General features: G+C 36.8%; 1 protein-coding gene and 1 long non-coding RNA gene across 17 annotated transcripts; both read right to left on the bottom strand.

Moving 5' to 3' along the window:
• Positions 720–5989, bottom strand: LOC107611806. 16 transcript variants are annotated; one of them, XR_002352273.1, is made up of 8 exons: positions 4542–5102; positions 4286–4345; positions 3960–4095; positions 3584–3658; positions 2307–2871; positions 1790–1866; positions 1631–1706; positions 720–1053 (listed from the first exon to the last, which is right to left on the bottom strand). It is a non-coding gene; the product is annotated as an uncharacterized LOC107611806 (long non-coding RNA). The 16 variants fall into 16 exon arrangements; XR_002352278.1 differs by having other exon boundaries at positions 4033–4095; XR_002352271.1 differs by adding an exon at positions 5917–5989 and having other exon boundaries at positions 3960–4673.
• Positions 6008–13318, bottom strand: LOC107610886. The gene is made up of 6 exons (XM_021108203.1): positions 13312–13318; positions 12966–13147; positions 12343–12861; positions 10041–10112; positions 8084–8273; positions 6008–6133 (listed from the first exon to the last, which is right to left on the bottom strand). Exons 1-5 carry the CDS (start codon positions 13316–13318, stop codon positions 8247–8249), a joined length of 807 nt encoding a protein of 268 aa, XP_020963862.1. The 3' UTR covers positions 6008–6133; positions 8084–8246.

Genomic DNA, 27132 nt, shown 5'->3' with positions numbered 1-27132 from the left:
TGAACTAAATATTAAATTAAAGTAATTTTTAACTACATTTTTAATGTATGTTATATAGCAAGTTGTTGTATGATTTTCCATCTTTATTAAATTTCAGAGTTTTCTGTGTATTTTTTTCTTAAAAAATTTATTTTAAAATTATTAAGTATTTTCAACTGGCTGATTTTTTAGTATTTAGTATTTTATGTGTATTTTTTAAAATTTTAAAAATCGGACTTGATTGACCGATTAATTGGATTAATCGAAAATTTAAAATACTAAAATTATGTGAACTTGAAAAACATTCTTGTACTAGTATTTCTCTCCAATTGTTCCCCAAAACATATAACTAGAATTGCTGAAGTAAAAATTAACTTAAAATTCTATTAAATAAACAACAATACTACTATATGTCAAAATAACATTATTCTTAATTTATTATTTTTTTTTGTTCACATTTACTTTATATGTTGGGATTAGTCTAAGTAAAAATTTTAGGTGGTAGGGACATTGGACAAGTAACAATTGGTTTGTAGATCTTAAAATTTATCAAAAATATTTATGTTGGGAGACTCAACATTCACACATACATTCACTCTGTGATGGTGAACATAATAGAATAATTCTTGTTACAAAACTGGAAAAAAATATTATGCCAACACATGCTACTTATGTTCAAACACCTTCCAACATTTAACAAAAACAAACGAGTAAATACCCATAATCGTCCCTGAGATTCGCGTAAATACTTAATGTAATCCTCAAGATTCCAATTTCTCCATTTTAGTCCTTTAGATAGAGCTCCGAGCACTTAAAGTGGTCCCTAGACATATTTCTGGTGATGAGTCATCACCGGAGCGCTAACGTGGTCTCTGTTTGCCACACTAGAGGGGTCCAACGGCTATCTGAGCTGGTCAATTTCCAATTTGTACCCACGTTGGTCTTTTTCTTTATATCTAACCCTAAATCCCCAAATTTTCGTAAACTTCATCTCATCTTCTTCTCCATCGCTCTCTATCTAACTTTAGAAGCTCTTTAGCAGCATATGTGGTTAAATCCATATTCCGGTGGGATCTGCAAGCATAAAGCAGAGTCCCTTAAGATATCACAAATTTTCCATTTAACCCTTCTATTTATCCTATATTCCATGCCAACTAATCCAAGAACTAAACAGAAACAACAATACTTTTTGAGGGACTAATCCGAATCTGCATTGCAAAAATAAATGTTCCATAAACAACATATTTGTAATAGATTTGAGCTCATTTTCCAAACAATGCCATTATTCTTTTTTGGCCTGCAAGATCCAAATCTGTTTGCAATGGGATCAGAAAATATTTATGGCATGAAAGGGTAAAGAACATCCAATTCAGTAGGGCCTCAAACACACATGACACATCTAATGTTGGCTTGTAACCACACTCAATCGGTCTACCACTTCAAAATACATTCATTTGCAAGCCAACTTTTAAAATTAATTGCAGCTAATCAGAACGGGGTAGAAATTTCAGCACAAGAGAACCTCTTCAATTTCTGATCTTTCTTTCAAGGGAAAATGAAATGATTTTTCAAGATTAATTCGCCGGTAACTGAATCAGGCAATCGTGATTTGAACACACGTGCTATTTCTTTTTTTTCAATGAAAACAAACCTCTTCTTGAAGAAATAACTATAGCTCCAATGACTTCAGCTTAAAAAAGCCCTCACATAAATTTCAGCTTACCAACCTGAGAAAAACAAGTTAATTAGAAAAACTGTGTTAGGTCTAAACAGGGTGAACATTACATTAATAAAAGAATATATTTTTAACCGTAGTTGTTGCTGGCAGCTTCTTTTTCAACGGTTGCTTCTCACCCATGGATGCTCCAACACACTTCAAAGTGATACCTGCATATCCCTATATCAAGTTAATAAAATATCGCAAGTTTAGGATTTTTCAATTTATTTATTTATTTCAAAAAACGATCAAATGCACAATAACTCAATCAGACTACATCCATGTGATGGTAAATTTTTTGTTTATAAATAAATTTTAGCCTCAAGGGTCAGTCTTGGGGTTATGGTAAATTATGAATTCATAATCTGACTACATCCATATGATGTAAAGAAAGCAGTTCCAGAGGAGTATACACAAAAAAAATGTGTTTACAAGAAGCAAGAGACACAATAACTCAATCAGACATGAAAGACATGCTCAAAAAATATTCGGTACATAGTTTTTACTTTTTAGAGAAATTTTGTAGTGTGATCAAATGGTTCAATTTCTAATGTTTATTCAACTGCTCTCCATAGTTTAACGAGAATAATGAACCAAAAATAAAATGTACCAGTACTCTACTTATATTGTTTCCAATAAGATGTAGCTCTTCAATAGCTGTCAATAATTGTCTAAGTCATTCAACCTGCCCAGTTAAACATGAAACATTTAGTGGCTCCTAACAAACATGATGAGAATTTAAGCAGCAAATATAAGTTGAGGAAAGATATAGAAAGGAACATGGGACGAAATCGAGCTTGTCTTTATTCTTGGGGCGCTTTCTAAGGTCGGGAGCAGGGCCTTTGGGGTGCTAGGACGGCGAATGGCAGCACGAAGGCCGTTGGATGTGGAGGGTTGGGCATCGGAGTGGATGTAGGTTTGGAGAGCGTAGAGGAAGAGAATTGGGAGCCTGAAGAATGTGATGAAGAACGCGAGGAAGAGGGAGAGCCAAGGGTGCATGAGTGGGGCTTTGTACAATAACACCAACCGCGAGGGACCAATGTGGGTATAAATTGAAAATGAGCCAGCTCAGCTCCAGCCTGGCAAAACGACGCCACGTCAGCGCTCCGGTGATGACTCATCACCAAAAATATGTCCAGGGACCACTTTGAGTGCTCGAAACTCTATCTGGAAGACTACAATGGGGAAATCGGGATCTTGAGGATTACATTGAGTATTTGCGCGAATCTCAGGGACTACTATGGGTATTTACTCAAAAACAAACCGTAATATTATGTTTGTTCGTTTATTAGTATACAATCATGATTCTATATTTTCAAACATAAATTTAAGCATAGTAATTATTAGTCTTTGTTTGCTACATTACTTGACTCAACCCATTTATTCAAGGGAAGTATAATTCTACTTTAATTTTATATAACAAATACGACCAAAAAAATAATTAAAAGAAGAGCATACAATAGAGACCTTAGCTAAGAAAATATGCATCCTATAAACAATGTCATCTCATCTCATGCATGGTACCACTTGTCTTTATCCAATTATGATTTGTGAAACTTACTTGCTCATGAAATAAGAAACAATTATATTGCGGAAAAAAGAGGAACCATCCGAACTTGAAACACAAGAGATAAATCCACCACAACAATTAAAAAATATCTATCACAATTCAATTTTTCTTTGCTCGTATCAAGTAATTTTGTATAATTTATTTCTGTAAATGACAATCAAAAGAGTTGTTTGCAATATTTTAATGTTCATATCCAAATTAAGGAACATGACATGTTATAATTGACTTCCAATATTGTGCTCTACACAACTTTCTGTAACATGAGAAATATTAAAAGTATATATGTATTTGTATATAAGTTATAAATAGAATCATACTTGTTGCTATATTGGCGCCCCTTCTTTTTGGGACGCTCTTGAAACAGATCTTATCACCTTAACACGAAATGAAGCCTACAAAATTTGAAGCATGGATAATGTAACCAAAATCAAGTGTGCATGAGCATATTATTAGCTCAATGGTTCAGTGTACATTATACAAAATTGACTATTAAAATCAACGGAAAATTACAAAACTTAGATTTAACTACACAAAAATCCTAGTGGGAAATCAAAAACACAATTGCAAACCTTAACCAAATCATTACATACCGAAAATGGAGAATCTAACAGAAAACCAAAAAACAATCTCTCTTCATGGAGACGGAATTCAACAAAGAATTAAAATGATTCAAAACTACTGTAAATTACCCACCTCACAGACACAAATTATGAAAATCCGTGAGAAGAAACCATGGGAAGTCGTTGCCTTCCTTAACATAAATTACCTCATTGATGCTGGATTTGACCACCAATTCGTTACCATCAAAAATCTCTCCCTAACTATGCTCCTTTCCAAGTTCAAACGGAGAAAAGCCAAGAAGGAAAAAATACATTATACACATAAACATAAAGGTATGAAATGGAAACTGAAATGCTTATAAAGTGCATTATCTTCACTAACCGTGTGTGTTATATTTTTTTGTCATGAAAAAATTATAAAATTATAAAACACATTTATATCTTATGAAGATTGATCACCTGATTGGCACCTGTAGTAACCATTACCTAGGACTTGTGCAAATTGTTTACATTTGACAACTACAATCGAAAGCATAGGAGTTAATAGAAAAGGATCACCAATTCTCAGGAATTTCAACTACTAAAAAGCGCTGTAACTTAATGCGCACTTGACCCTTATTGAAAACCAAGTTTCATTCCAAAAACAAGTTCCAACCAGTTAACACACATTTATATGTTGTAAGAAAAAGATAGAGTCTAGAACGATTTTGCTTACCTTTCTAATTAATGCTGCTTGAAGTTAAGGAAGCCCATCATTGTCACTATAACGATTAATAGAAGGTGGGCCCACACAAGTTTTTGTACCTTATCGAATGGCTTCTTTCGGTTGCTGCCACTAAACCACACCCTTAAAAGTTAAAATGTTCAACAACCCCATCACGGATCACACGTTAAACAGAAGTAAGGATTAAATAAGATGTAGAAAATTAATTAAACACCAATTATTCAGAACCTTAACTAAATCTAAAATATCATTAGTAAACTTCAAATGAATAGAAATAAGTAATATATGAAGAATCAAAATTTAATAGCCGTTGGAAGCAAAAAAATTCTGCCTATCGTGAAAAAAACCATAGAGAAATGCAAAAACTTCTTTTCAAAATAGTTAAAGTTTCCACCTTCTCAACAAATTTTTAATGCAGTTGTCCCAAGCTCTTTAATAAGATTAAAGAATACATACGTATATCCCATTTCTTGATACAAAAAAGGTAGCTAAATAAATATGAATATATAACTTGAACTTTAAAGTATAAGACAAACTAACAAAAGTAGAAACAATTTCTAACAGTTCATGCTATAGAAACAATTTCCAACAGTTCATGCTATAGTAGATGTCTTTATACACTTTTTCTTTTTTGCATAGCAGTGATCCCCAAATTAGATTATTTATCGCAAAAAAGAGATATGTTCTCCAAAATATTGGTTACAATACAAAATTATACATCGGTAATAAAAAAAAATTATGGTATAAAAAAAGAACCCCAACTCAAAATCTCGTGTCTTTTTTCTTCCTTTTATTATGAAACCAAAAGAAATCTAACAAAATCTGCATATTTGATCAACTTATAAAATTGATCTTTAAATAAGCATATTTCTTAACCCATTCAGAGCTTGATAATATAGGCAATCATCAATGTCTTCACCAATAGAAAAATTTTAACTATCTAAAAGTTTAGAAGTCTCTAAAGTCTAACAAATATCTAATTTCTAAAAGCAGATTAATATCCTGATTGAAATACTAATAAAATTCTCTGGCAAGTTTGAATTAATCATTTATCACCTATATAATGAGAAGCTCAGATTATTTTTTGACACAATAATAAACTTTAGTAACTTTGATTATATTAGCAATAAACAAAAGATTTTACCCACAAGGCAAAGAATAGTTATTAACAATAGAATTATAAGCATGACATAATGACAGTTCCAAAAGATAGTTGAGGTTATCAGAGCCACAAATAATGACCATAAACAAAGACTCATTATTTAAACAAAATTGAAAAATTTGAGATATGTGCAAGGAAAACAATAAATAAGAAAGCACAATGTATCATGTAGCATCTAAAGATAATAGGTAAAAAGGACCATACCTTTTAGAATAGTGCCAGTAAATCCATTGTACATCTAGGACACAAAGTCTTCTCCACAAGTCCGCAACTCCAGTTGAACGAAGAAAATCATATAAGAGAGCAAGATTTATCCAATAATTATCAAATAAACAAATTAATGAGAGAAAGAAATTAGTGAAACGAGAGTTGAAGAGTATTTACAACAAACTCTAGTACATCATTAACTTTTGAGGATCCACTGTGCAAAAGGAAAAAAATTGGATATAAATAAAAACTGAAACCTTTACCAAAACTCTAAAAATATGAAACTCAATCAAAACCAAAGCTTTAATAATAATAAAAAAAACTGAAAACTTTGCTTTTGATAGCAACCTCGTGGCTCTTGAATGTCCTTTTTTTACCTTTGGCAAAGCATGTGTACCCAAAATGGCCACGTCCCACTTCTTACCAAAACTCATAGTGAACCAAAAATTGCTTTGAGAATCCAAATGCTGCTAATAGTAGTAAAAGCTTATACAAAAGAAAAATTGGTAAAAATAAAAAACAAAATTAAAGAGAAATGCAAAAGTGGGAGGAAAAAATAAAAAAGAATAAAAATAAAAAAAGCGAGGCAAAGTATGATGTAAAAAGTTTAAAGAATCAATAGAAGAACACTCATAATTCACAACATCAGATCACTATGGAAAAAAAATTACACCAAGATATTAAGGAGATTTTTTTTAACCCTATATAAAAGAGAGAATTTTCTCATAATAGTGCTTATTTAACTCATTCTGTGCACTCTAATAAACTTTCTTATTCCCGAATTGATTCTGAATTTTCCATTGAAAAAAAAAAACAGAAAAAGAAACATTGTTGGCAATGAATGATCAATGTAAGGGGGTTATTAATTAAAAATCAACATGTACATGTAGGAAATATGTAGTACTTTTTACACTCCTCATTCTCTTTAACTAATTGAGCTTCAAGTTCCCGAATTCTAGAATTAAGGCTATCCACTTTGAGCACTCTCATCCAGGTAAACCTTTTTATATACATAAATTGCAACTATAATAGAATCATTAGTAATTTAGTATCCATCAACTGAAAAGACAATGTATTTTCTTTTGTTATTTTATTTAAAGAAATGAATTTCAAGGTGAATTCCATAAATATTCTCATGAAACCCTAAATCAAACACCTCAGCGTCAAAAGTAGAGACACCTTGACATAGTAGAATTCTAAAGTGCACAAGTCCACATCATAAGAGCTAAGATCTAGCCAATGCCCCCAAAACACTATAAGCATCATTAGCCCCAACCAAATCTAGGAATAAGCTTCAGTAAAATCACTCCCGAGAAATCATTTCAAACGGCACAAACTTACAAAATAATTAGAAGTGCTTGATAATTGAGATAGCCAACCCACCAAGTGTTGAGATAATAAAGACAAAACATATAGAGAAGGTTGAGAATTAAAATTAAAATCTAACTAAAACAAACTTTATAAGAAAACAACACAATGAGCAAGAAAGAGGTGAGAAAACTAGGACTCAATCAAGTGGTACTTGCTCTATTTATAAACACATCTCAATTGAGAAATTTGAATTTTGAAATAGATAGCTTCTTTAGTTTAAGAGGGAAAAGGAAAGAAACAACCTCTAGGAATTTGATATTGCACATTCAGGACACATAGCAATGAACCCAATATAAGAAACATACATAAGACCTCTTTAGAGTGTCCAATGAACAGTGAAAATGGCAAACGACAGCAGTAGATAATTGATAGTGCTCAGTGAATACTAATAGGATCCAATATATTTAATTAAAACTTAGACCCACAAAAAGTAACAAAAATATATTCACAGTACTAAAAAAATATTTTTCAGACTATATATTATAAAACAGTAGGTTTAAGGCCCAATACCATAAAGACCAAAGGGATAACATTACTCTAAAGGGAAAAACTTAGTCTCTTTGTTTCTTATTTTGAAAACTGTTAATGGTAAAAAGAACTCTAAACTCTTCAAAAACAGTCTTGGTGGCCATTGAAATTTACAATTTAGCTTTCGTATTTTAGCTTCAAAACATGGATAACTGTTGGTATAAATGTGCAATTCAGTTGACTATACAAAAAAATATAAATTAGAAAAAGAAATAGCCTAAAGCTTATAATCAAACGAATAAAGAAGTGCTTACATAATACATACCATATCTTCTATTTAGACTTGAGATCAAATTCTAGCTGTATAAGCTCCACTTTCAATTTGTCTCTTTCTTCTTCCAATGCTTTAGTTGCCTCCAATTTTTTCATTGCCACAACATTCTTTCTTCTAATTTGGAGTTCTATCATGTAGTGATCTAATCTATCTATCATATCTGCAAGAAAAAGGACAGTACCTGCAAATTATATTGCCAATGAAATAAAAGCCCTGTGAAATTCAGAACATTAAGTGTTCAGATTCAGCATAATTATGATATTAATGTCCTTGTGATACCTGTTCTGGAGCAACAATTTGGTGGAATTGTTATCCCAAAAACTGTAGTCCTTACCTTCTTTGCTTCATCCCAAGGAAAAAGTAAATTTTTTTTAGTTAATCAATTCAAGAAACCCAAAATTGTTTAAAATAACGTATAATCCAATTATCAATAACAATACTCTGTTTCATTGAATTATCATGAATCTAGTTTTTTTCTGAAACCGAACTTACATCCCCCCAATTTTGAATTTAGTGTGTTTAACACACACAGACACACACCCCTTATTGATGTTCATTTAGTCCCTTTATGTAATCTGAACTTATTTTTCTGCATAAATTTATAGTTGTATACCTTAAATACTAAAACTAATTTTGAATTTAGTGTGTTTAACACACACAGACACACACCCCTTATTGATGTTCATTTAGTCCCTTTATGTAATCTGAATTTGTTTTTCTATATAAATTTATAGTTATATGCCTTAAATACTAAAACTAATTTTAGACATTATGCTTCTATTATTGCTATAGCTTTTTTCAACAACAAATTGAGGACAACAAACGAAGACCCAACAGAGCAAGTGTCCCAACGAATACATCGTTAGAAAACCTAAATCAATCTAATGCCTACTAACCTGTGGAAGCTATTGGATCACCTAACAATTGCCATCATGAGAGCAAAAAATAGCTCAATGGCCACAAATTCAGCTTTTCGATTTGACCCATATTCCAATCACTCCCATAAATCTCAACCACTATCCCTCTCTCTGAACCCTACCCTAAAACAAATAGAGGGGTGTAGAAGAAAAATGGCACAGAAGGAGAAAGAGAGCCATGATCAAAGCTTCATCCAACGACCAAGCTCCAGATCCATCCATGAAAAAATTGAAGAAATCAAAAACAATTCAACGAAATAACTAATCGAACAATAAATAAGATCAAGTGTGTATGAATATTAATAGCTCAATAGTTCTGTGTATATTATACAAAACTGAGTATTAAAATCAGCAGAAAATTACAAAACTCAGATTTAGCTACACAAAAACGATCCAATTAAAATTTGAAATTATTGTGAAAACACGCAAACCCTAGTGGGAAATCAAAAACACAATTGCAAACCCTAACAAAATCATTGCATACCGAAAATGAAGAACCTAACAGAGAATAAAAAAAAATCTCTCTTCATAAAGATGGAGCTCAAAAAAAGAATTAAAATTATTCAAAACTACTATGAATTACATATTAGAAAACAAAATTCAATCTAATGCCTATAATTTCTAGGATATTTGGAGAGCAATTGAAGAGATTCCATATGGAGTGTATATAGCTCTTATTATGTGTCTCAAGATCATTGTGTGTTTTATCCACATGCTTCTGTTTTAGTTGCTGCTAGAACTAAAAGATTTGCTGCCTTTTAACTAAGAAAGCTATAAAAAAGAAGTATGCATTTATGTACAACGAAGGTACGTTTCTTTAATCTCCAAAGAAAAATTAATCAATTAGGAGCAGAGTCTATAACACTTCTAAGTTACAGATTTTATTAAAAGCTGTTTCAAGGTTCATGATCATCCGAAGATCTTATTTATAATGGTAAGAGAATATTATTCATCAAATTCTTTTCATTTTCTAATGATAAATAAATTTTAACTTAATATATTCTCTGAGAATGAAACCCAATAATTCTTACCTTAACAGGCTTAAAACATTCCTCCTGCTGTTGCACCCTCTTCACTTTATCCTCTTGCTTTCTCCTTTTCATCTAATAGAAAATCGAAAAAAATCTCTCTTCATGAAGACGGAGTTCAAAAAAATAATTAAAATTATTCAAAACTGCTATGAATTACATATTGGAAACCCAAATTCAATCTAATGCCTATAATTTCTAGGATACATGAGAAATCCTAAATCAATCTAAACGCTATTAACCTCCGAGATCTAATCGAAGATCTTCAACGCCGACATCATCAGATCAGAGAATCGAAGGAAGAGAGAAATCGAAGATGTAAAGCTAAATATCTTTCAGTCACTCCCACAAATCTCTCCCAGAAATGGGTTCTCATCTCTCTAAACCCTAACCTAATAGCACGAGAGGGCTATAGCAGAAACAGGTGGCAAATAGTAAAAAATTAAATCAAACAACACAAGAAGAGAAATGAAAAAAAATAAATGAATCAATCAATCAATCAAAATAGACCAGTCTGAACAGCAGGATCAGGCTTAGAAGGCAACTAAGTTTGCTGCTTCTGCTACTGAGCTGCCACAGCTGAACCCTTCTGGGTGGAGACGCCGCTGCCGCCGCGGCGATTTGCTGTGGGAGGTCCTCGGCGCCGTCACCTCACAAATGGAAAGGGTTCGCTGTCGCTATTTCTAGAAAGGAGACGCGACATGAAGAGCGAAGAAGCAGACCAAAGAGAGAAGTGTCAATGTCGTCGGTGCGGTAGGGTGCTACGGCAAAGAAGGCACGCCGGCGCAGCTCAGAGTGCAACGGAGCGCACCAAAGAGAGAGTGAGAGGAAGTACGCCAGAGAGAGAAAAAGAGCACTGTGACTGGAAAAACTGTTTTATAATAAACACCTGATTCTATAAAAATTCAATGAATAAAGCAACTGGTTCTAAACACTCTTCTACTGCATTTTTTTACTTCAAAAGGGGATCATAAACAACTAGTTCTATGAATAAAAAACTACAATGATATGCAATGCCAAAAATAGGCCAATGATAAAATAATAAAGAGTTTCTCTCTTCAATTCTATGTTCAAGCTTGTAGCAGACCAGAATCAACAAAGTAATACCGTTGAAATAGTCTTCCTTCTTAATTCTTATATACCTCAAAGAATTTTCTACAAAATGAAAATTGAACACAAAACACAATTTTAAAACAAAAACAAAACAACACTCAGAAATCAATCACCTCTTCCAAACACAGCCTTAAAACAAAACAGAACAACATTCAGAGTATGAGCATTAATCACAAAAAAATGATTTCTGAAACAACAAAAACAGCAGAACAACATTCAGAGTTTGAGCATTGATCACAAAATATTGATTTATGAAACAAAACAAAAACAGAAGAACAACATTTAGAGTTTGAGCATTGATAACAAAAAATTGATTTCTGAAACAAAACAAACACAGCACAACCAGCAGAATAGTATTTAGAGTTTGAGCATTGATCACAAAAAATTAATTTTTGAAACAAAACAAACAATCAACAAAACCATGAAAACAGAAATTTTTTCCTTCAGAAGAAGAAAACAATGAAAACATGAAGCATATAATAAATCATTTATCACCAATATCCAGTAAGAATCTCAAAGACAACAATAAATACACAACAACAATTTAGCAAATAAACAAGGACAAGACCTAAATAGAAAATCCAACAAATTAAATCGCAGAAACCTAACAATTTAGCAAATTAAAACAACAGCAGCCCAACAATTTAACAAATTATCAACTTAACAAGTTCAAGAATAGAAAATCACAACAACAAAAAAATAAAAATAACAGAAGAACAACACAAGAACAATTAGCAAATTAACAAGTTCACACTAACAGTTAAAATTTACCAGAGGAACACTAATGCAAGTGGAATCATCATGCTAATATGTTTTCTACAAAGATGCTATTTGTGTAGCTAAAATTTCCTAATTACTAAGATCCAATCATTCTAATTTCACATGCAATCAACTTACTAAGTTTCTAAAAGCTAGAATGATAAAACCAACCCGAAATATGGTTAAAGCATTTCATCAAACATGTTGAGGGTGGTAAACTTGAAACGAAATAAGAGAATTCAAAGCTTAATATCAATGTGATAGAGAAGAAAACATAACTATTGTATACTTTAATTTAGTCTATGAAAAAAATCCAAACCACTACTAAATCAAATAGTTACTTATTGTAATAGAAATAAGAAGTTGCAGAGTTTGAAGCAGAATATTGGTGTTGTGTGAGTATATTGTCTGGTGGCAGGTTTAGGGAATTCACCGCGACGACAAAAGAGAGCAGTTTGACGGCTAGGTGGAGCGCGCGGGTTGGACACAGATTTTGAAGCAGAGCAACGTGGCTTCCAAATGAACGCGAATGCGAACACGAACGGTGAACGGCGAGTGAACGCGAACAGTAAACGCCGAGCAAACTTAAACGGCGAAGACTGCGAACGAAGACGACGGCTGAACAAAGACGCGAACGTGAACGGCAAACAAACGGCGGCGGAAGCGCGGCTAAGCAGACAAAGACGACGGACGCCCAGTTCGAGGAAGCAGCTGCGATCGGTGACAGCGAACAGGGGTTAAAGACTTGGAGTACGAGGAAAGCTAGATAGACGGACGGACGGACGGCGGCAGTATGCCACTCCTTGCGGCGGTGGTGTAGGCTTACAGTGCTAGGGTTTTTTGGCTGAGTTTCTGTGAATGAAAGAAAGAGAGGGAGAAAGAGAGAAAGAAACAAAGGAGCTTCAGAACCAAGAGTGAAAGGAAGCCAAATTTGCCAAAAACGACGCCGTTTCTTTTAAACCGGTCGGTTTTCTATCCGGTTCAACGGCCAAAAACCGGCCAATTTGACAGTTTTTCTTCGTTTTTGGAGAAATGGTTTTAGGGGCAAATCGAAACGTAATTGCTGTCATGTTTAGACCGGTTGAATCGACTGGTTTGATCCGTTTTTAGAGCATTAGAAAATTCTACCGCGCTTACGCACGTTTTCAGCATAGTATGCTGACTTCGCGTGACAATATGAAAGAACGACACATGGGGATGAGAATGGTTGTGAGACGGAGCAGAAGAAACATTCCATCCTGCAATTGAAAGTAATTATGTGGTAATTAGTTTTATAATTGGGTAATGCTAGGTAGACAAAAAAAAAAAATAACCAGAACGTGCCTTATTTAGCATTAATTAATTATCGCAACAATTAATAAATACTAAATAAGGCAAGTTATGCCTGTATTTGACTAATTACCAAACATTTCCGTTATAATTAGGTGTTGGAATAATGGGCATTAATTTGTGGGCTGTAGGAACTTTATATTTTGAAATGTATATAAGGACCATCAAAGGTAATTCATTGATCTTTTTGTTTTATTTAATATTGGGTTCCTAATGAATGTGGCATAAAGAGAATCATTATTGTTATATTGATCCATGATTATGATGAAAATATAGAAATTAGTAAGGAAGTTTGGTTTAGTTTAATTTAATAGGCATATTCATGAAATGTGGGATGACAATAAATTTTTTTAGATGGAATCGTTGATTTTGCAGAATAAAAAGAGTATTTTTTAAAGTATCGTAGAGATAAGATTTTCAGTTTTTTATTAGAATTTGCTAATAGAATTATAGTAACTAGACTAAGATCCGCAAATTAATTATACTATATATTATAAATTCAAAAGTATTATATTGTTTATAAACTAATTAGATAATATATAAATTAGATTGTGAAGATTTCAGAATTTATGGCTTAGATAATATGTGTTAAGGTTAAGGATATAAGAATTTAGTATGTAGTGTGTATAGTTTAAAGTTTGATGTTTGGACAAAGGGAAGAGTAGTTAGGGTTAAGAATTAATTATGACCAAAAGAAAATTATGACCAAAAATTTTTTTTAAAAAATCATCCTCTTTTAAAAAATATTAATCTCATTAATTCTAATATCTCCACAAATAAAATCAGCATGATAAACTTTTTTGTATAGCAAGAACACTAGAATTTTGTTAATATTTAACATATTTTTTGTATAAATTGAATGAATAATTTTTGGTGTCGATGGAATGAATATTATAATTTCAAAAAATTCACTTGCTTAATGATTTTTTTCGGAACCCATCCTTTTTTTTTTTTTTTTACCTCCAATGCTTTGACCCATGCATATCATTAATTATTATTAACATTATATTTTCTAAACCAAAACGGAAACCAATCTTAATTAAACGGAAGAACATCAGCCATATTCACGTGTCAGCATTACAAACCATGACACACTGCGAAGCATATCATGATGACTTTTTGAGTTAGCACCACAGCATTTTCCTTTTTTTACTAGCGTGTTGTAGTTTTTTGCTCTTGATATTGGATTGAGAACAGTGTTTTTTTATTTGTGAATTATTAGGATATATTTTTAAATGTGAAATTATTTAATTTAGATAATAGAAATTAGACTATTCACTTTGTGTGAGGTATAGAAATTAAACCTTTCGATTTGTGATAATGAAATTAAACGGATCCAGTAATTTTTGAAATCGAAACTAGTGATTTTTGTTTTAAAAAATTTTGGTAATGAAATTAAACGGATCCAGTAATTTTTGAAATCGAAACTAGTGATTTTTGTTTTAAAAAATTTANTTACAAAATAATTATTTATAAATATTATATAAATTTATTTATTTATTTTTTCAACAATATTTAATTTAAAGTAAAGATAAAAATTTATTTTTAAAGCATTCTTTGTCTTCATGCATAATTTTTATAGATAAAAAAATATGATGGTTAAGAGAAGGGGGTTAAATCTTAACCTTCCTTTTTCGCTGAATATTACTTATACTTTTTCTTAATAATACAGGAGATATTTTTACTTTTGTCTCATAACAAGTTGAGAGACATTTTTTATTTTTGTCTCCAAAGTAGCAGAAACAGATAAAGAGTAGAGGAGAAAGAGAATCACACCCAAAAGTATCCTGGTTCAGCTGCTAAGTGCAATGCAGCCTACATCCAGTTTCCATCACAACAGTGATAAAATTTCACTATAATCAACAAATTACAAATACCAATTCTTTTGCAAGGAACTACCCATTTCTATATGGAACAAATCCAAATTCTAAACCCAATCTGAATTTGACTAGGACTCAAAACCTAGCTTTCAATAGCAAAATACTAACCCAACTTGCAAGGAGATCCCCACAGGATCATGACACAAAACAGAAAGATGTACAAAGCAAACCTGAGACATCTTCTGATTTTTTCTTACTATTTAACTCACTGCCTTTTTCCTCTCATTAGTTTTTTCTTACAAACCTCACCATATTTGCCTTTTACAATGAGACTCAGAGAGATCAAAATAGAAAAAAAAAACTAAATGAATACCATGGAGGAGAAGAACACCCACAGCTTTGGGTAGCTATGAGAATGAACTCTGTGCTTTACTTACTCTCCTTGATCTCAACCCTTTGCCGTTCACCCTTATTATAGAAGGGGAAGCTTCCAAGGTTAAAACCGGTTCAACCAACCCAACAACTTCTTCTCCAACTTAGGCTAAGCCACGGTTTGAACAGAGGGGAGAGAGAGGGAAAACCAAAACTACTTGCATGTACCTCTCTAAACCTTTTTCATTCATTTTCTTCGATCTTGGCTATTGATCTTGACTGTGGCCCCAAAAATTGATTCTGACCATTGATGAGCTTTTGACCCAAAACAGCTTCAAAGTTTTCATTTTTGCTTCTTCCCTTCAGAGGCTATCTTCTTCTTTGTGGCACAAAAATGGAAATAAGCTTTTTACCAAGATAGATCTGCTTCGACTCGTTTCTTTTCTTGGCAACAAATCTTTGAGTCTTTCTTCAAATCTTTCCTTCTGTGGTAAGAATCTTTCTTAGCCTTTCTTCATAGGTTTTTCTTCTAAGACTTCATTTTTCTTCTTTCTTCTTTTTTGAATGATAGATGTGACCGAAAGAGATATGAGAGAGAAGAGAGGAAGAAAGAAAGCTTTTGATGGAAGCTTTCAATTACATTAAAGTAAATTGAATTCCCACTTCCAGGACCCAAGAAATAAAGTTGTTACGATGGGTAACCGGAGATTAATGGGCTGGACTCGTTAGGTTGGCCCAATCGTCCGAGGAGGGAAGCCTCCGTGTGGATCTACGTCTTCGGGCCTCCGTCCGACTTGTAGGTGAGAGAGAATGGGGGGTGGTACCTTCAAAGACACTCCGATGCTTAAGTCAGCAAGGGGGTAAGCAGGTCTGGAGAGTATTGGGACTTAGTGATACCTGAGGGGTGTCAGTGTATTTATAGTGGTGAACCAATAACCACCGTTGGAGTGGTTCCACCTTTGAAGGGGAATAACCGTCCCTTTATCTTAGGGAAGTTGGGATATGACTCCTGGAAGTGGGTTGAGAGATTTTAGGGGCAGTTGCTTATTTGAATGAGTGTTATCTGCCAGCTAATCTTCGCCTCGACTTCTTTAGGACAAGTCGTGGTAAGAACCGACTTCTTGAGGGAAGGTCGGTGTAGGGTGAGGGTCAATCCTTTGGATTGGGCCTCTCATTTGGTCCTAGGCCTTAGCGTTGGGCCAGGGTATGAACAGTGCCCCTATTCGGGCCCAATCTCTTTTAAGAGTTGGGGTCGAGTATTTTAACTCGGGTTTGTAGCCGACTTGGTGAGGAACTGACGTGATTTTTCAGAACTGACATGTTTTAAAATTTCTCAACAGTCGCGTCTAATCAAACGTCGCGTCCGTTAGAAATTTGCATATTCACACGCGGGGATCAGTTACATTGGTAACGGTGCACCTCTTTAATGATGGCCTCCATTTTTACCATTATGCCCCTGACGTATTTATAAATACTTTCCCTCTCTTTCTTTGTTTCGTTTTTGAAAACCTTCGCATTTGTCCTTTCCATTCGAAGAAAACTTCTGTTCGAGGGGACTCCTCCTTTCTCCGAGCCACCACTGCTCCTACCCTTTTTCAAGTAAAGGTTAGTTCTTCTCTCTTCTCTCTCTCTTTTTACAAAATGCTTTCGTTTGCATGTTTTTACTTTGAGAGGAGGGTTGACTGTAGGCTTAGTGACTCTGTTTTGTTGAGGATCTGACCCCAGGCCCTTTAGAGACCCTGTTTTTTATCCTTTTTCTTTTCCCTTTGTAGGTTTCACTATCCTTTTTATATAGGGAGAAATGTCTTCTCTAGAGTCCCTTGCTCAGTGGGTGGATGTTACAGTTCTTGGGGAAGAACCTTTGGTAGATACTGACTACATTACTGACCTCCACACGCATCATAGGATTTGTGCTTCTGATGAGGATGAGCCAAAATACGAACTAGTTGCCCCGGGTCCGGAAGACCGGGTTTGTTTTGGAAAGGCTTCTGATGAGGACCCTTATTTCTTTTTTATGTATGAGAGTCTCTTCACCCGACTGGGAGTTTTTCTACCTTTTCCCCTTTTGAGATTTCTGTTCTGCACCATTGCCATGTCGCCCCTACTCAACTTCATCCCAACTCTTGGGGTTTCTTGAAGGTTTATCAACTTATCAGTCAGGCCTTAGATTTTTCGACCTCTTTGAGGATTTTATTTTATCTTTTTCATATGACCAAGCCCTTTAGTGGGCAAAATAATAAGCAACAGTGGGTGTCTTTCCGAGCTGTTCAAGATCGGAGAATTTTCAACCTTTTTGATGAATCCTTTCATGACTTCAAAAATTTCTTTTTTAAAGTTTAAGCTGTAGAGGGTCACCACCCCTTTTTTCTGGTAGAAAATTCTGTTTCCCGCTTTCCTTTGTACTGGCTGGAGGCTTCTCCTGTGGAGAAGTATGGTTTGGATGATTTAGATGAGGTCGAAGAAGATGTTGTGGGGTTCCTCCGAGAAGTTTGGGGGAGGGCCCCTTATTTGGATACAAAAAAGTTCCTCCATGGGTCTCCGACCTTTGTACAGACTCAATTAGGTAGATATGGTTTCTTTTTTTATTTTGCTCCAACTTGTTTTCTGATTCTGGAATTCTGACTTCTTTGTGAATTGAATTTTTGTCTTCTTTTCAGAAATGGTGAAGAAAGCTTCTGCCTCCTCTTACCAAAAGGTCCAGGATGCCAAGAAAAGATCTCGAGCGCGGGTGGACGCAGCAAGGGCCACTGGCGATCTTCCCCCTCCTCCTCCTCATAATTTGGGGACTTCCTCCCGTCCTATTATGGTATCCTCTTCTTCTACTTCCTCTCTTCCTTTTCCTCCCCCTCCGCCCCGACCTTTCCCTGAACCCGAGAAGAAGAAACGGAAGACTTCTGGCTCTTCTTCCGGGGCTGCCTTTGATGGTCCTCAATTTGTCCAAACCCATCTTTTTCCTCATTCAACTATTAGTATGGATGATGCTATGGTTCGGAACCATCTAAATCTTATAGTTCAGGGAAGCGTTCGGGCGGCTGGGGTTTGTACCAAGCTCCTAGATATTTTTGAACATACTCCTCTCAGTTCTTTGGGTTCTACCCAGAGGGTTGAGGAGCTTGAGGGGAGGATTTCTTTATACCAGGAGGAGGAGAGAAAATTGAAGGAGGAGATTACCAAATTAAGGGAAGAGAAGGATAAGATTCGGGAGAGGGAGAAGAAGCTAATGGGCCAGTGTGCCATGGCGGAGGGCCTTAATGAGAAGGCGAAGCAGAATTATATCAGGCTATTTACGGAGAACTTGGACCTAAAAAAGGAGCTTTCTGGGTGTCGGGACGCTTTCCAGGACTTTGAGGATTCCATTGCTGAGAGAGCGGACGAAGCGTGGAGGATCTTTAAGGAGCAAGTCGGGGTTATTGCTCCCGACTTGGACCTTTCTCCCTTAGATCCTGACAATATCGTAGTGAATGGTGCAACTGTCTCCCCTCCCCGACCTGAAACTGACTCCGAGTTAAAAACTCAGGGGCAAAGGATGATGGAGTCTCCTTCTCGGGGAGACATTCCGAGTTCCTCGAAAGTTCCTTCTGAAGGACCCGGCCAGCCTGCTCCGACTTCTTCTGATGCTGTCCCGACTCCTTCCCCTGGTCCTGGTGGTGATGACACTTCTCCTGCTGGTGGTGATCTTTCTTCTTCCAACTAAATTATGATGGCTATATGGGGCCCGGCCTGTGGGTCCCCCCTTTTTAAACAATTTTTTTTTATGTTTTTATTCTGTGGTGGTAACTTGCTGACAATTTTGTGGCCTTTTTTGGCCATAAACAAAATTAAAAATACCTTTTTTTTGGATAAGGATTTTAGGTTATCTTTGTGTTGGCCTGCATGCTTTCTGTTTAGGTTTTTTGAAAACCTTTTTTGATCTTTTTTTTCTTTTTGAAAACCTTTGTCTTTTTGAAAAATCTTTTACCTGGGCTGACCGTCCTTTGTCTAAGTTAGTTTGAACTTTTCTCAAAGTGTTGGGACAGTTTCTGCCTTTGGTTTTCGATGGATTTTCTTATCTCTTTTTGGTTATTCATTATACTCAATTTTTGATTCATTGAGTTCCTGTAACTTAGGTTATTTTTGCGATGCATTTCATTTATCCTCGATTTTTCAACTTGTAGGTTGACTAATTTCCGAGTTCTTTTATAATCTGCTTATATAACCTCTTTACACCGACTTGTACCTCGTCGTTTTATCCTGACGACCATCTAGATCGGTTCATGGGATTTTCACGCTTTGTCGAGCTTAAGTCAGCGCGTTTCGTAGAAAGAATAAAAGGTGAAAAGGAATTTATAAGAGATATTGTAAAAGATCTTTATTTATTTGCAAAGGTACTTTATTGCTACCAAGGGTTTTTGATGATTTGTAGCCCCTTAGCCTCTACTTTGATGCCTCATTAAAAACCCCCCTCCAAGAAAAACCCTTTCTTTTGGAAAAAAACCATGAAGTTGGGAAAAGAGTACATCAGGGAGTAGAGTTCACTTTTAACTGTAGTACCTTTTCATATTACAAGCATGCCACGACCTAGGTAGCTCGGTGCCGCTCAAGTTGGTCACCTTATAATAACCCTTTCCTAAGACCTCACTAATTTTGTATGGTCCCCTCCAATTAGCGGCGAGCTTTCCCTCCCCAGATTTGTTGACTCCAATGTCGTTTCTGATTAAAACCAAGTCGTCTGGGGTGAAACTCCTTCGAATGACCTTTTTGTTGTATCTGGTAGTCATTCTTTGTTTCAATGCCGCTTCTCTTATCTGGGCTTGCTCTCGAGTTTCAGGGAGCAGTTCAAGTTCCTCTTTGTGCCCCTGTATGTTTCTGACCTCATCATAGAAGACCACCCTTGGACTTTGCTCGCTGATTTCTACTGGTATCATGGCTTCCACGCCATAGGCAAGTCGGAAGAGTGTTTCTTCTGTGGCAGACTGCGGTGTCGTCCGATAAGCCTATAATACTTGGGGAGCTCTTCAGCCCAAGCTCCCTTTGCATCTTGCAACCTTTTCTTCAATCCTGTCAGTATAACTTTGTTGGCTGTCTCGACTTGTCCATTTGCTTGTGGATGTTCCACCGAGGTGAACTGGTGCTTGATCTTCATACTGGCTACCAGGCTTCTGAAGGTTGAGTCGGTGAACTGAGTGCCATTATCCGTGGTGATGGAATAAGGTACCCCATACCTTGTGATAATATTTTTGTAGAGGAACTTCCGACTTCTCTGGGCGGTGATGGTGGCCAATGGTTCTGCTTCGATCCATTTTGTGAAGTAGTCTATTCCCACTATCAAGTACTTTACTTGTCTTGGAGCTTGGGGAAAAGGTCCTAACAGATCCATCCCCTATTTTGCGAAAGGCCAGGGAGAAATTATACTGATGAGTTCCTCGGGGGGAGCCACGTGGAAGTTTGCATGCATTTGGCATGATTGGCACTTCTTCACGAATTCTGTGGCATCCTTCTGCAAGGTCGGCCAGTAGAACCCAGCTCGGATTACCTTTCTGGCTAGCGACCTAGCTCCGAGATGATTTCCGCAGATTCCCTTATGAACCTCCTCTAACACTTCAGTTGTCCTTGAGGTCGGGACGCACTTTAGCAATGGTGTTGATATTCCCCTTTTATAGAGGACGTTTTTCACCAGAGTGTAGTGTTGTGCTTCCCTCCGGATCTTCTTAGCATCTTTTTCCTCTTTGGGGAAGATGTCGAACTTTAGGTATTCGACTAAGGGATTCATCCATCCGAGGTTTAACCCGGTTACTTCAAGGACATCTTGTTTGGCCCCTGCTTTAACTACAGAGGGTTCTTGGAGAGTTTCCTGGATCAAGCTTCTATTATTCTCCCCTGGTTTGGTACTTGCTAACTTGGAGAGGACGTCTGCTCTGCTGTTAAGATCCCGAGTTATATGCCTGATCTCGGATTCTGCAAAGCGCCCGAGGTGCCCCAAGGTTTTGTCCAAGTATCTCTTCATATTTGGGTCTTTGGCCTGATACTCTCCATTTATTTGGGAGGTCACCACTTGAGAGTCGCTGAATATCATCACTTTTGTTGCACCGACTTCTTCTGCCAACTTCAATCCTGCGATTAAGGCTTCATATTCTGCCAGATTGTTGGAAGCTGGGAATTCAAATTTGAGGGAAACCTCTATTTGTGTTCCCCCTTCATTGACCAATATTATGCCTGCGCCGCTTCCTGTCTTATTTGAGGATCCATCTACGTATAGTTCCCATGTAGTTGGTTTTTCCTCTTGATCTCCTGCATATTCTGCTATGAAGTCGGTGAGGCACTGGGTTTTAATTGCCGTCCGGATTTCGTACTTCAGGTCGAACTCGGAGAGCTCTATTGCCCATTGAACCATTCTCCCCGCAACATCCGTCTTTTGAAGGATTTGCTTTATGGGTTGGTTCGTTCGGACTTTTATTGTGTGAGCTTAGAAGTAAGGCCGTAGCCTTCGTGAGGCTATTACTAAGGAGTAGACGAACTTTTCTAGTTTATGGTACCTTAGTTCAGGGCCTTGTAGAACTTTACTGGTGAAGTACACATGATGCTGCCCAACTTCATCTTCCCGTATTAGAGCTGATGCTACAGCTTTGTTTGCTACAGACAAATATAGGACGAGTTCTTCCCCAATTAGAGGTCGGTTCAGGATTGGAGGTTGGCTCAAAAACCTTTTGAACTCCTGGAATGCTTCTTCGCACTCTGGAGTCCATTCGAACTGGCATCATTTTCTTAGTAGAGAGAACAGTGGAAGGGATCTTAATGCTGACCCTGCCAAGAACCTGGAGACGGCTGCAAGTCGCCCATTCAATTGTTGAACCTCTCTTAAGCAAGTTGGGCTTGTCATTTCTATGATGGCTTTGCACTTGTCGGGATTTGCTTCGATTCCCTTTGCGTTAGCATAAACCCCTGAAATTTTCCAGCCTCCACCGCGAAGGTGCATTTTGCGGGATTTAGTCTCATCCCATGTAACCTTATGGTATTGAAGACTTGCGAGAGGTCTGTCAAGAGGTCGGTCTCCTCCTCTGTTTTCACCAGCATATCGTCCACATAGACTTCCATTAAGTTCCCAAGGTGGGGAGCGAATACCTTATTCATCAGCCTTTGGTATGTGGCCCCAGCATTTTTTAACCCAAAAGGCATGACCACATAACAGTAGTTTGCTCTAGGCGTGATGAATGATGTTTTTTCTTGATCCGACTTGTGCATCGGGATTTGGTTGTATCCCGAGTAAAAATCCATAAACGACAAGTATTGATACTCTGAGCTGGAGTCTACTAAGGTATCAATGCTTGGAAGAGGATATGGGTCTTTAGGACACGCCTTATTGAGATCAGTGTAGTCAACGCACATCCTCCACTTGCCGTTTTGTTTTTTGACTAGCACTATGTTTGCTAGCCATGTCGGATACTTGACCTCCCTGATGAAACCGGCCTCTAAGAGCGCTTCTACCTGTTCCTTCACCACTTGAGTCCTTTCTGGACCGAGCTTACGCCTTCGCTGATGTACAGGTCGCGATCCAGGATATATTGAGAGCCTGTGGGACATGAGCTCGGGGTCTATCCCTGGCATGTCGGAGGCTTTCCAGGCAAAGAGGTCGGAATTATCTCGTAAGAGCTTTATCAACCTCTGTTTTAGGTTTTCCTCTAGGCTACCTCCTATGTTGGTGTTTTTTCCTTCCTCCTCGCCGACTTAAATTTCTTCAATTTTGCCTCCCGGTTGAGGCCGCAGCTCTTCTTTGGTTCTTGCTCCGCTGAGTTCTATGGTGTGGACTTTCTTACCCTTTCCTCTCAGGTTCAGGCTTTCATTGTAGCATTTTCTAGCCAATTTCTGGTCTCCCCGTACCGTTGCTATCCCTGCATATGTTGGGAATTTCATGCAAAGGTGAGGGGTGGACACCACCGCTCCGAGCCGATTTAGGGTAGTTCTGCCAATCAAGGCATTATATGCTGACCCGACGTCGATGACTCTAAAGTCTATGCTCAGAGTTTTAGATTTTTTCCCCTTTCTAAAAGTTGTGTGGAGGGGTAGGAACCCTAGTGGTTTTATTGGTGTGTTGCCTAACCTATACAGGGTATCAGGGTAAGCCCTCAACTCTTTTTCATCCAACCCTAGTTTGTCGAATGCGGGCTTGAAAAGGATGTCGGCTGAACTCCCCTGATCTACTAGAGTTCTGTGAAGATGAGCATTTGCCAGGATCATGGTTATCACCACTGGATCGTCGTGTCTAGGGATTATCCCTTGCCCATCCTCTTTGGTGAATGAGATAGTTGGGAGGTCGGGTGCTTCGCTCCCGACCTGGTAAACTCGCTTTAGGTGTCTCTTGCGAGATGACTTGGTGAGTTCCCCTCCCGCAAATCCCCCGAGATCATATGTATGTGTCTCTCTGGGGTTTGTGGTGGTGGGTCTCTTCTGTCCCCTTCATCTCGTTTTCTTTTCCCATGATTGTCTGACCTTTCCATGAGATATCTGTCAAGTCGACCCTCCCTGGCCAACTTTTCTATCACATTTTTAGGTCGTAGCAATCATTTGTTGAGTGACCATACATCTTATGGTATTCACAATAATCGCCGCGGCTCCCCCCTTTTTATTTTTGATGGGCCTAGGGGCGGCAGTCTTTCAGTATTGCAGATTTCTCTGTATACATCCACTATGGAAACTTTTAGAGGAGTATGAGAGTGATATCTCCTCGGCCTATCGGAACCGACCTCCTCTTTTTTCTTGGGCTCCCTTTCTTTCTCTTTTGCTAAGTAAGGGTGCCCAGGTCGTCAACTCGGTTCTCGTAATCTGGCATTCTCCTCCATGTTGATGTACTTTTCTGCTCTCTCTTGTACATCGCTCAAGGAGGTGGGGTGCCTTTTTGATATGGACTAGGAGAAGGGACCTTCTCTAAGTCCATTTACTAGCCCCATGATAACTGCCTCTGTGGGCAGGTCTTGAATCTCCAAGCACGCTTTATTAAACCTTTCCATGTAGTCCCGTAAAGGTTCTCCGACCTCCTGTTTTACTCCCAGGAGGCTTGGTGCATGCTTTACTTTATCCTTCTGGATGGAGAACTGCATTAAGAACTTTCGCGAGAGGTCCTCGAAGCTAGTGACCGACCTTAGAGGGAGGCTGTCGAACCACTTCATTGCTGCTTTTGATAAGGTGGTCGGGAAGGCTTTGCAACGAGTAGCATCAGAAGCATCAACCAGATACATCCGACTTTTGAAGTTGCTTAAATGATGCTTCGGGTCTGTGGTTCCGTCATAGAGGTTCATATCAGGGCTTTTGAAGTTTCTTGAAACTTTTGTCCTCATTATGTCCTCACTGAATGGGTCCTCTCCTCCTAAGGGTGACTCTTCTCGATCGCTGCGGGAGTTCCGACTTCTAAGGGAGGATTCTAGTTTCAAGAGTTTTTCCTCTAACTCCTTTCGTCGCTCTATCTCATCCCTTAGATTCCTCTCCGCCTCTCGTTGTCGTTCTAATTCCTGTTCCAGCTGTTCCAAATGACCTTGGTGGCCGTGGACCAATCCCATTAGCTCGGCTGTATGGGGTGGTCCTTCTTTTCCTGATTCGTGTCCCTCCGAAGAGTTTACCTTTGGATTTTTTAACCCAGAAGTGCCTTCTCTGTGCTGGTCGTTCGCTCCTTGGTGGAGGGTCATGTCTGCGTCATTATTTCTGGTGTCCAGATTTTCTTGTTCTAAATCGGACGCCGTATGACCATCTTCTGGTGAATTATCCGCCATTATTGGTTGATCTCTCGGGTCCCCGGCAATGGCGCCAATGTTACGATGGGTAACCGGAGATTAATGGGCTGGACTCGTTAGGTTGGCCCAATCGTCTGAGGAGGGAAGTCTCCGTGTGGATCTACGTCTTCGGGCCTCCATCTGACTTGTAGGTAAGAGAGAATGGGGGGTGGTACCTGCAAAGACACTCCGATACCTAAGTCAGCAAGGGGGTAAGCAGGTCTGGAGAGTATTGGGACTTAGTGATACCTGAGGGGTGTCAGTGTATTTATAGTGGTGAACCAATAACCACCGTTGGAGTGGTTCCACCTTTGAAGGAGAATAACCGTCCCTTTATCTTAGAGAAGTTGGGATATGGCTCCTGGAAGTGGGTTGAGAGATTTTAGGGGCAGTTTCTTATTTGAATGAGTGTTATCTGCCAGCTAATCTTCGCCCCGACTTCTTTAGGACAAGTCGTGGTAAGAACCGACTTCTTGAGGGAAGGTCGGTGTAGGGTAAGGGTCAATCCTTTGGATTGGGCCTCTCGTTTGGTCCTGGGCCTTAGCGTTGGGTCAGGGTATGAAGAAAAGTCATGTGTGGAACTCACGTGAAGAGATTACTTTGTGATCACCGAATGACTTCCTTCAAAACTCTGGGCCACTTGTTTCTTACTTTATTTTATCATGGGCTTTAAAAGGATTTGGGCCTTTTTGGATTTCTTTATTTCTCTAACATTCAGCCACTTGATTTAATTAATTTTGCACAAGGCTAAATTAATTTAATGATCATCTTGGGCTTGTTTAGCTTTTGACCAATTATGGAAACTGATTTTTCTGCACACTAACAAAGATATCAAACAACCTATTGGAAGAAATTTAAACATTTAATAATATTTTAATAATATTTTAATTTTAGAGAAAAAGACATATAGGTCCCTGACTTTTTAAATTTTTGACAAATACATCCCTGACAAAATTTAAATACAAAAAAGTCCCTGACTTTAACAAACGGAGGACAATTTAGTCCTTCCGTCTATTTGCCTCTCATACACCAAACGAAACTGGCTGACGTGGCTGAAACGGTATCTAGGTGTCCGTTACGGTGCCACGCTGGAAGGGGAATAAAGTTCGAAGGATAAATAAGTCCTTGACGTCATTTTACAAATAAAGTTCGAAGGACAAATAAGTCCTTGAGAATTTTTTTTTTCATTATGCTTCTATTATGAGAATTTTTTTTCATTATGCTTTTATTATGCTTCTATTATGACAAATATAGTTAACTTGTTGTATTCTGTAATTTAAATTATTTGTATTAAAATTGTAGAAATTGGGCTTGTTCTATTTCTACTTTTTTTCTTAAATTGCATTAGTTCAGTTTTAGTGCATTTGTGTATTATATTAGAATTTGTTAAATTGCATTAGTTCAGTTTTCATCATACCAGTGATATTAGTTAGCATCCGTTCATTTATGCATCAAGTTAGCATTAGTTCATTTGTGCATCATTCATGTATTAAGTTAGCATTAGTCATTTGTGTATTATATTAGAACTAGTATTTTTATCCATAATAACATTACGAGAATAATTTTTTTTTTAAATTATAGTTCACTTTGTTCTAACAGTATAAATTATGCATGACACAAAAGATTTATAAAATCAAACTATTTTTACAAAAAAAAGTCGTAAGTTGACAAAAGTTTCTGACTAAGAAGACCAAGATATCTGCAGATAAAAAATTAAATAATAAGATTTTTAGTTATTATTTTTATATGAAAAAGTCTAATTTTTTATTAATAATTATTTTTAACATTCATTATCTAAAATTTAAAATAATTTAATGTGTATACTTTTACATTTAAAATATTTTAATTGTAAAAAAATATCGAATGACACATTTTGATTTGTCAAATTACTAATATAAAATATAATTATATATAGAGTAAAAATAGTAGAGAAAAATATAAAAATGGAGAAAGGTAGATGAGAGA

The sequence above is a fragment of the Arachis ipaensis genome, chromosome B08, assembly GCF_000816755.2.
Source record: "Arachis ipaensis cultivar K30076 chromosome B08, Araip1.1, whole genome shotgun sequence".
Lineage (NCBI taxonomy): Eukaryota > Viridiplantae > Streptophyta > Magnoliopsida > Fabales > Fabaceae > Arachis > Arachis ipaensis.
This window is presented reverse-complemented; position numbering and strand designations above follow the sequence as displayed.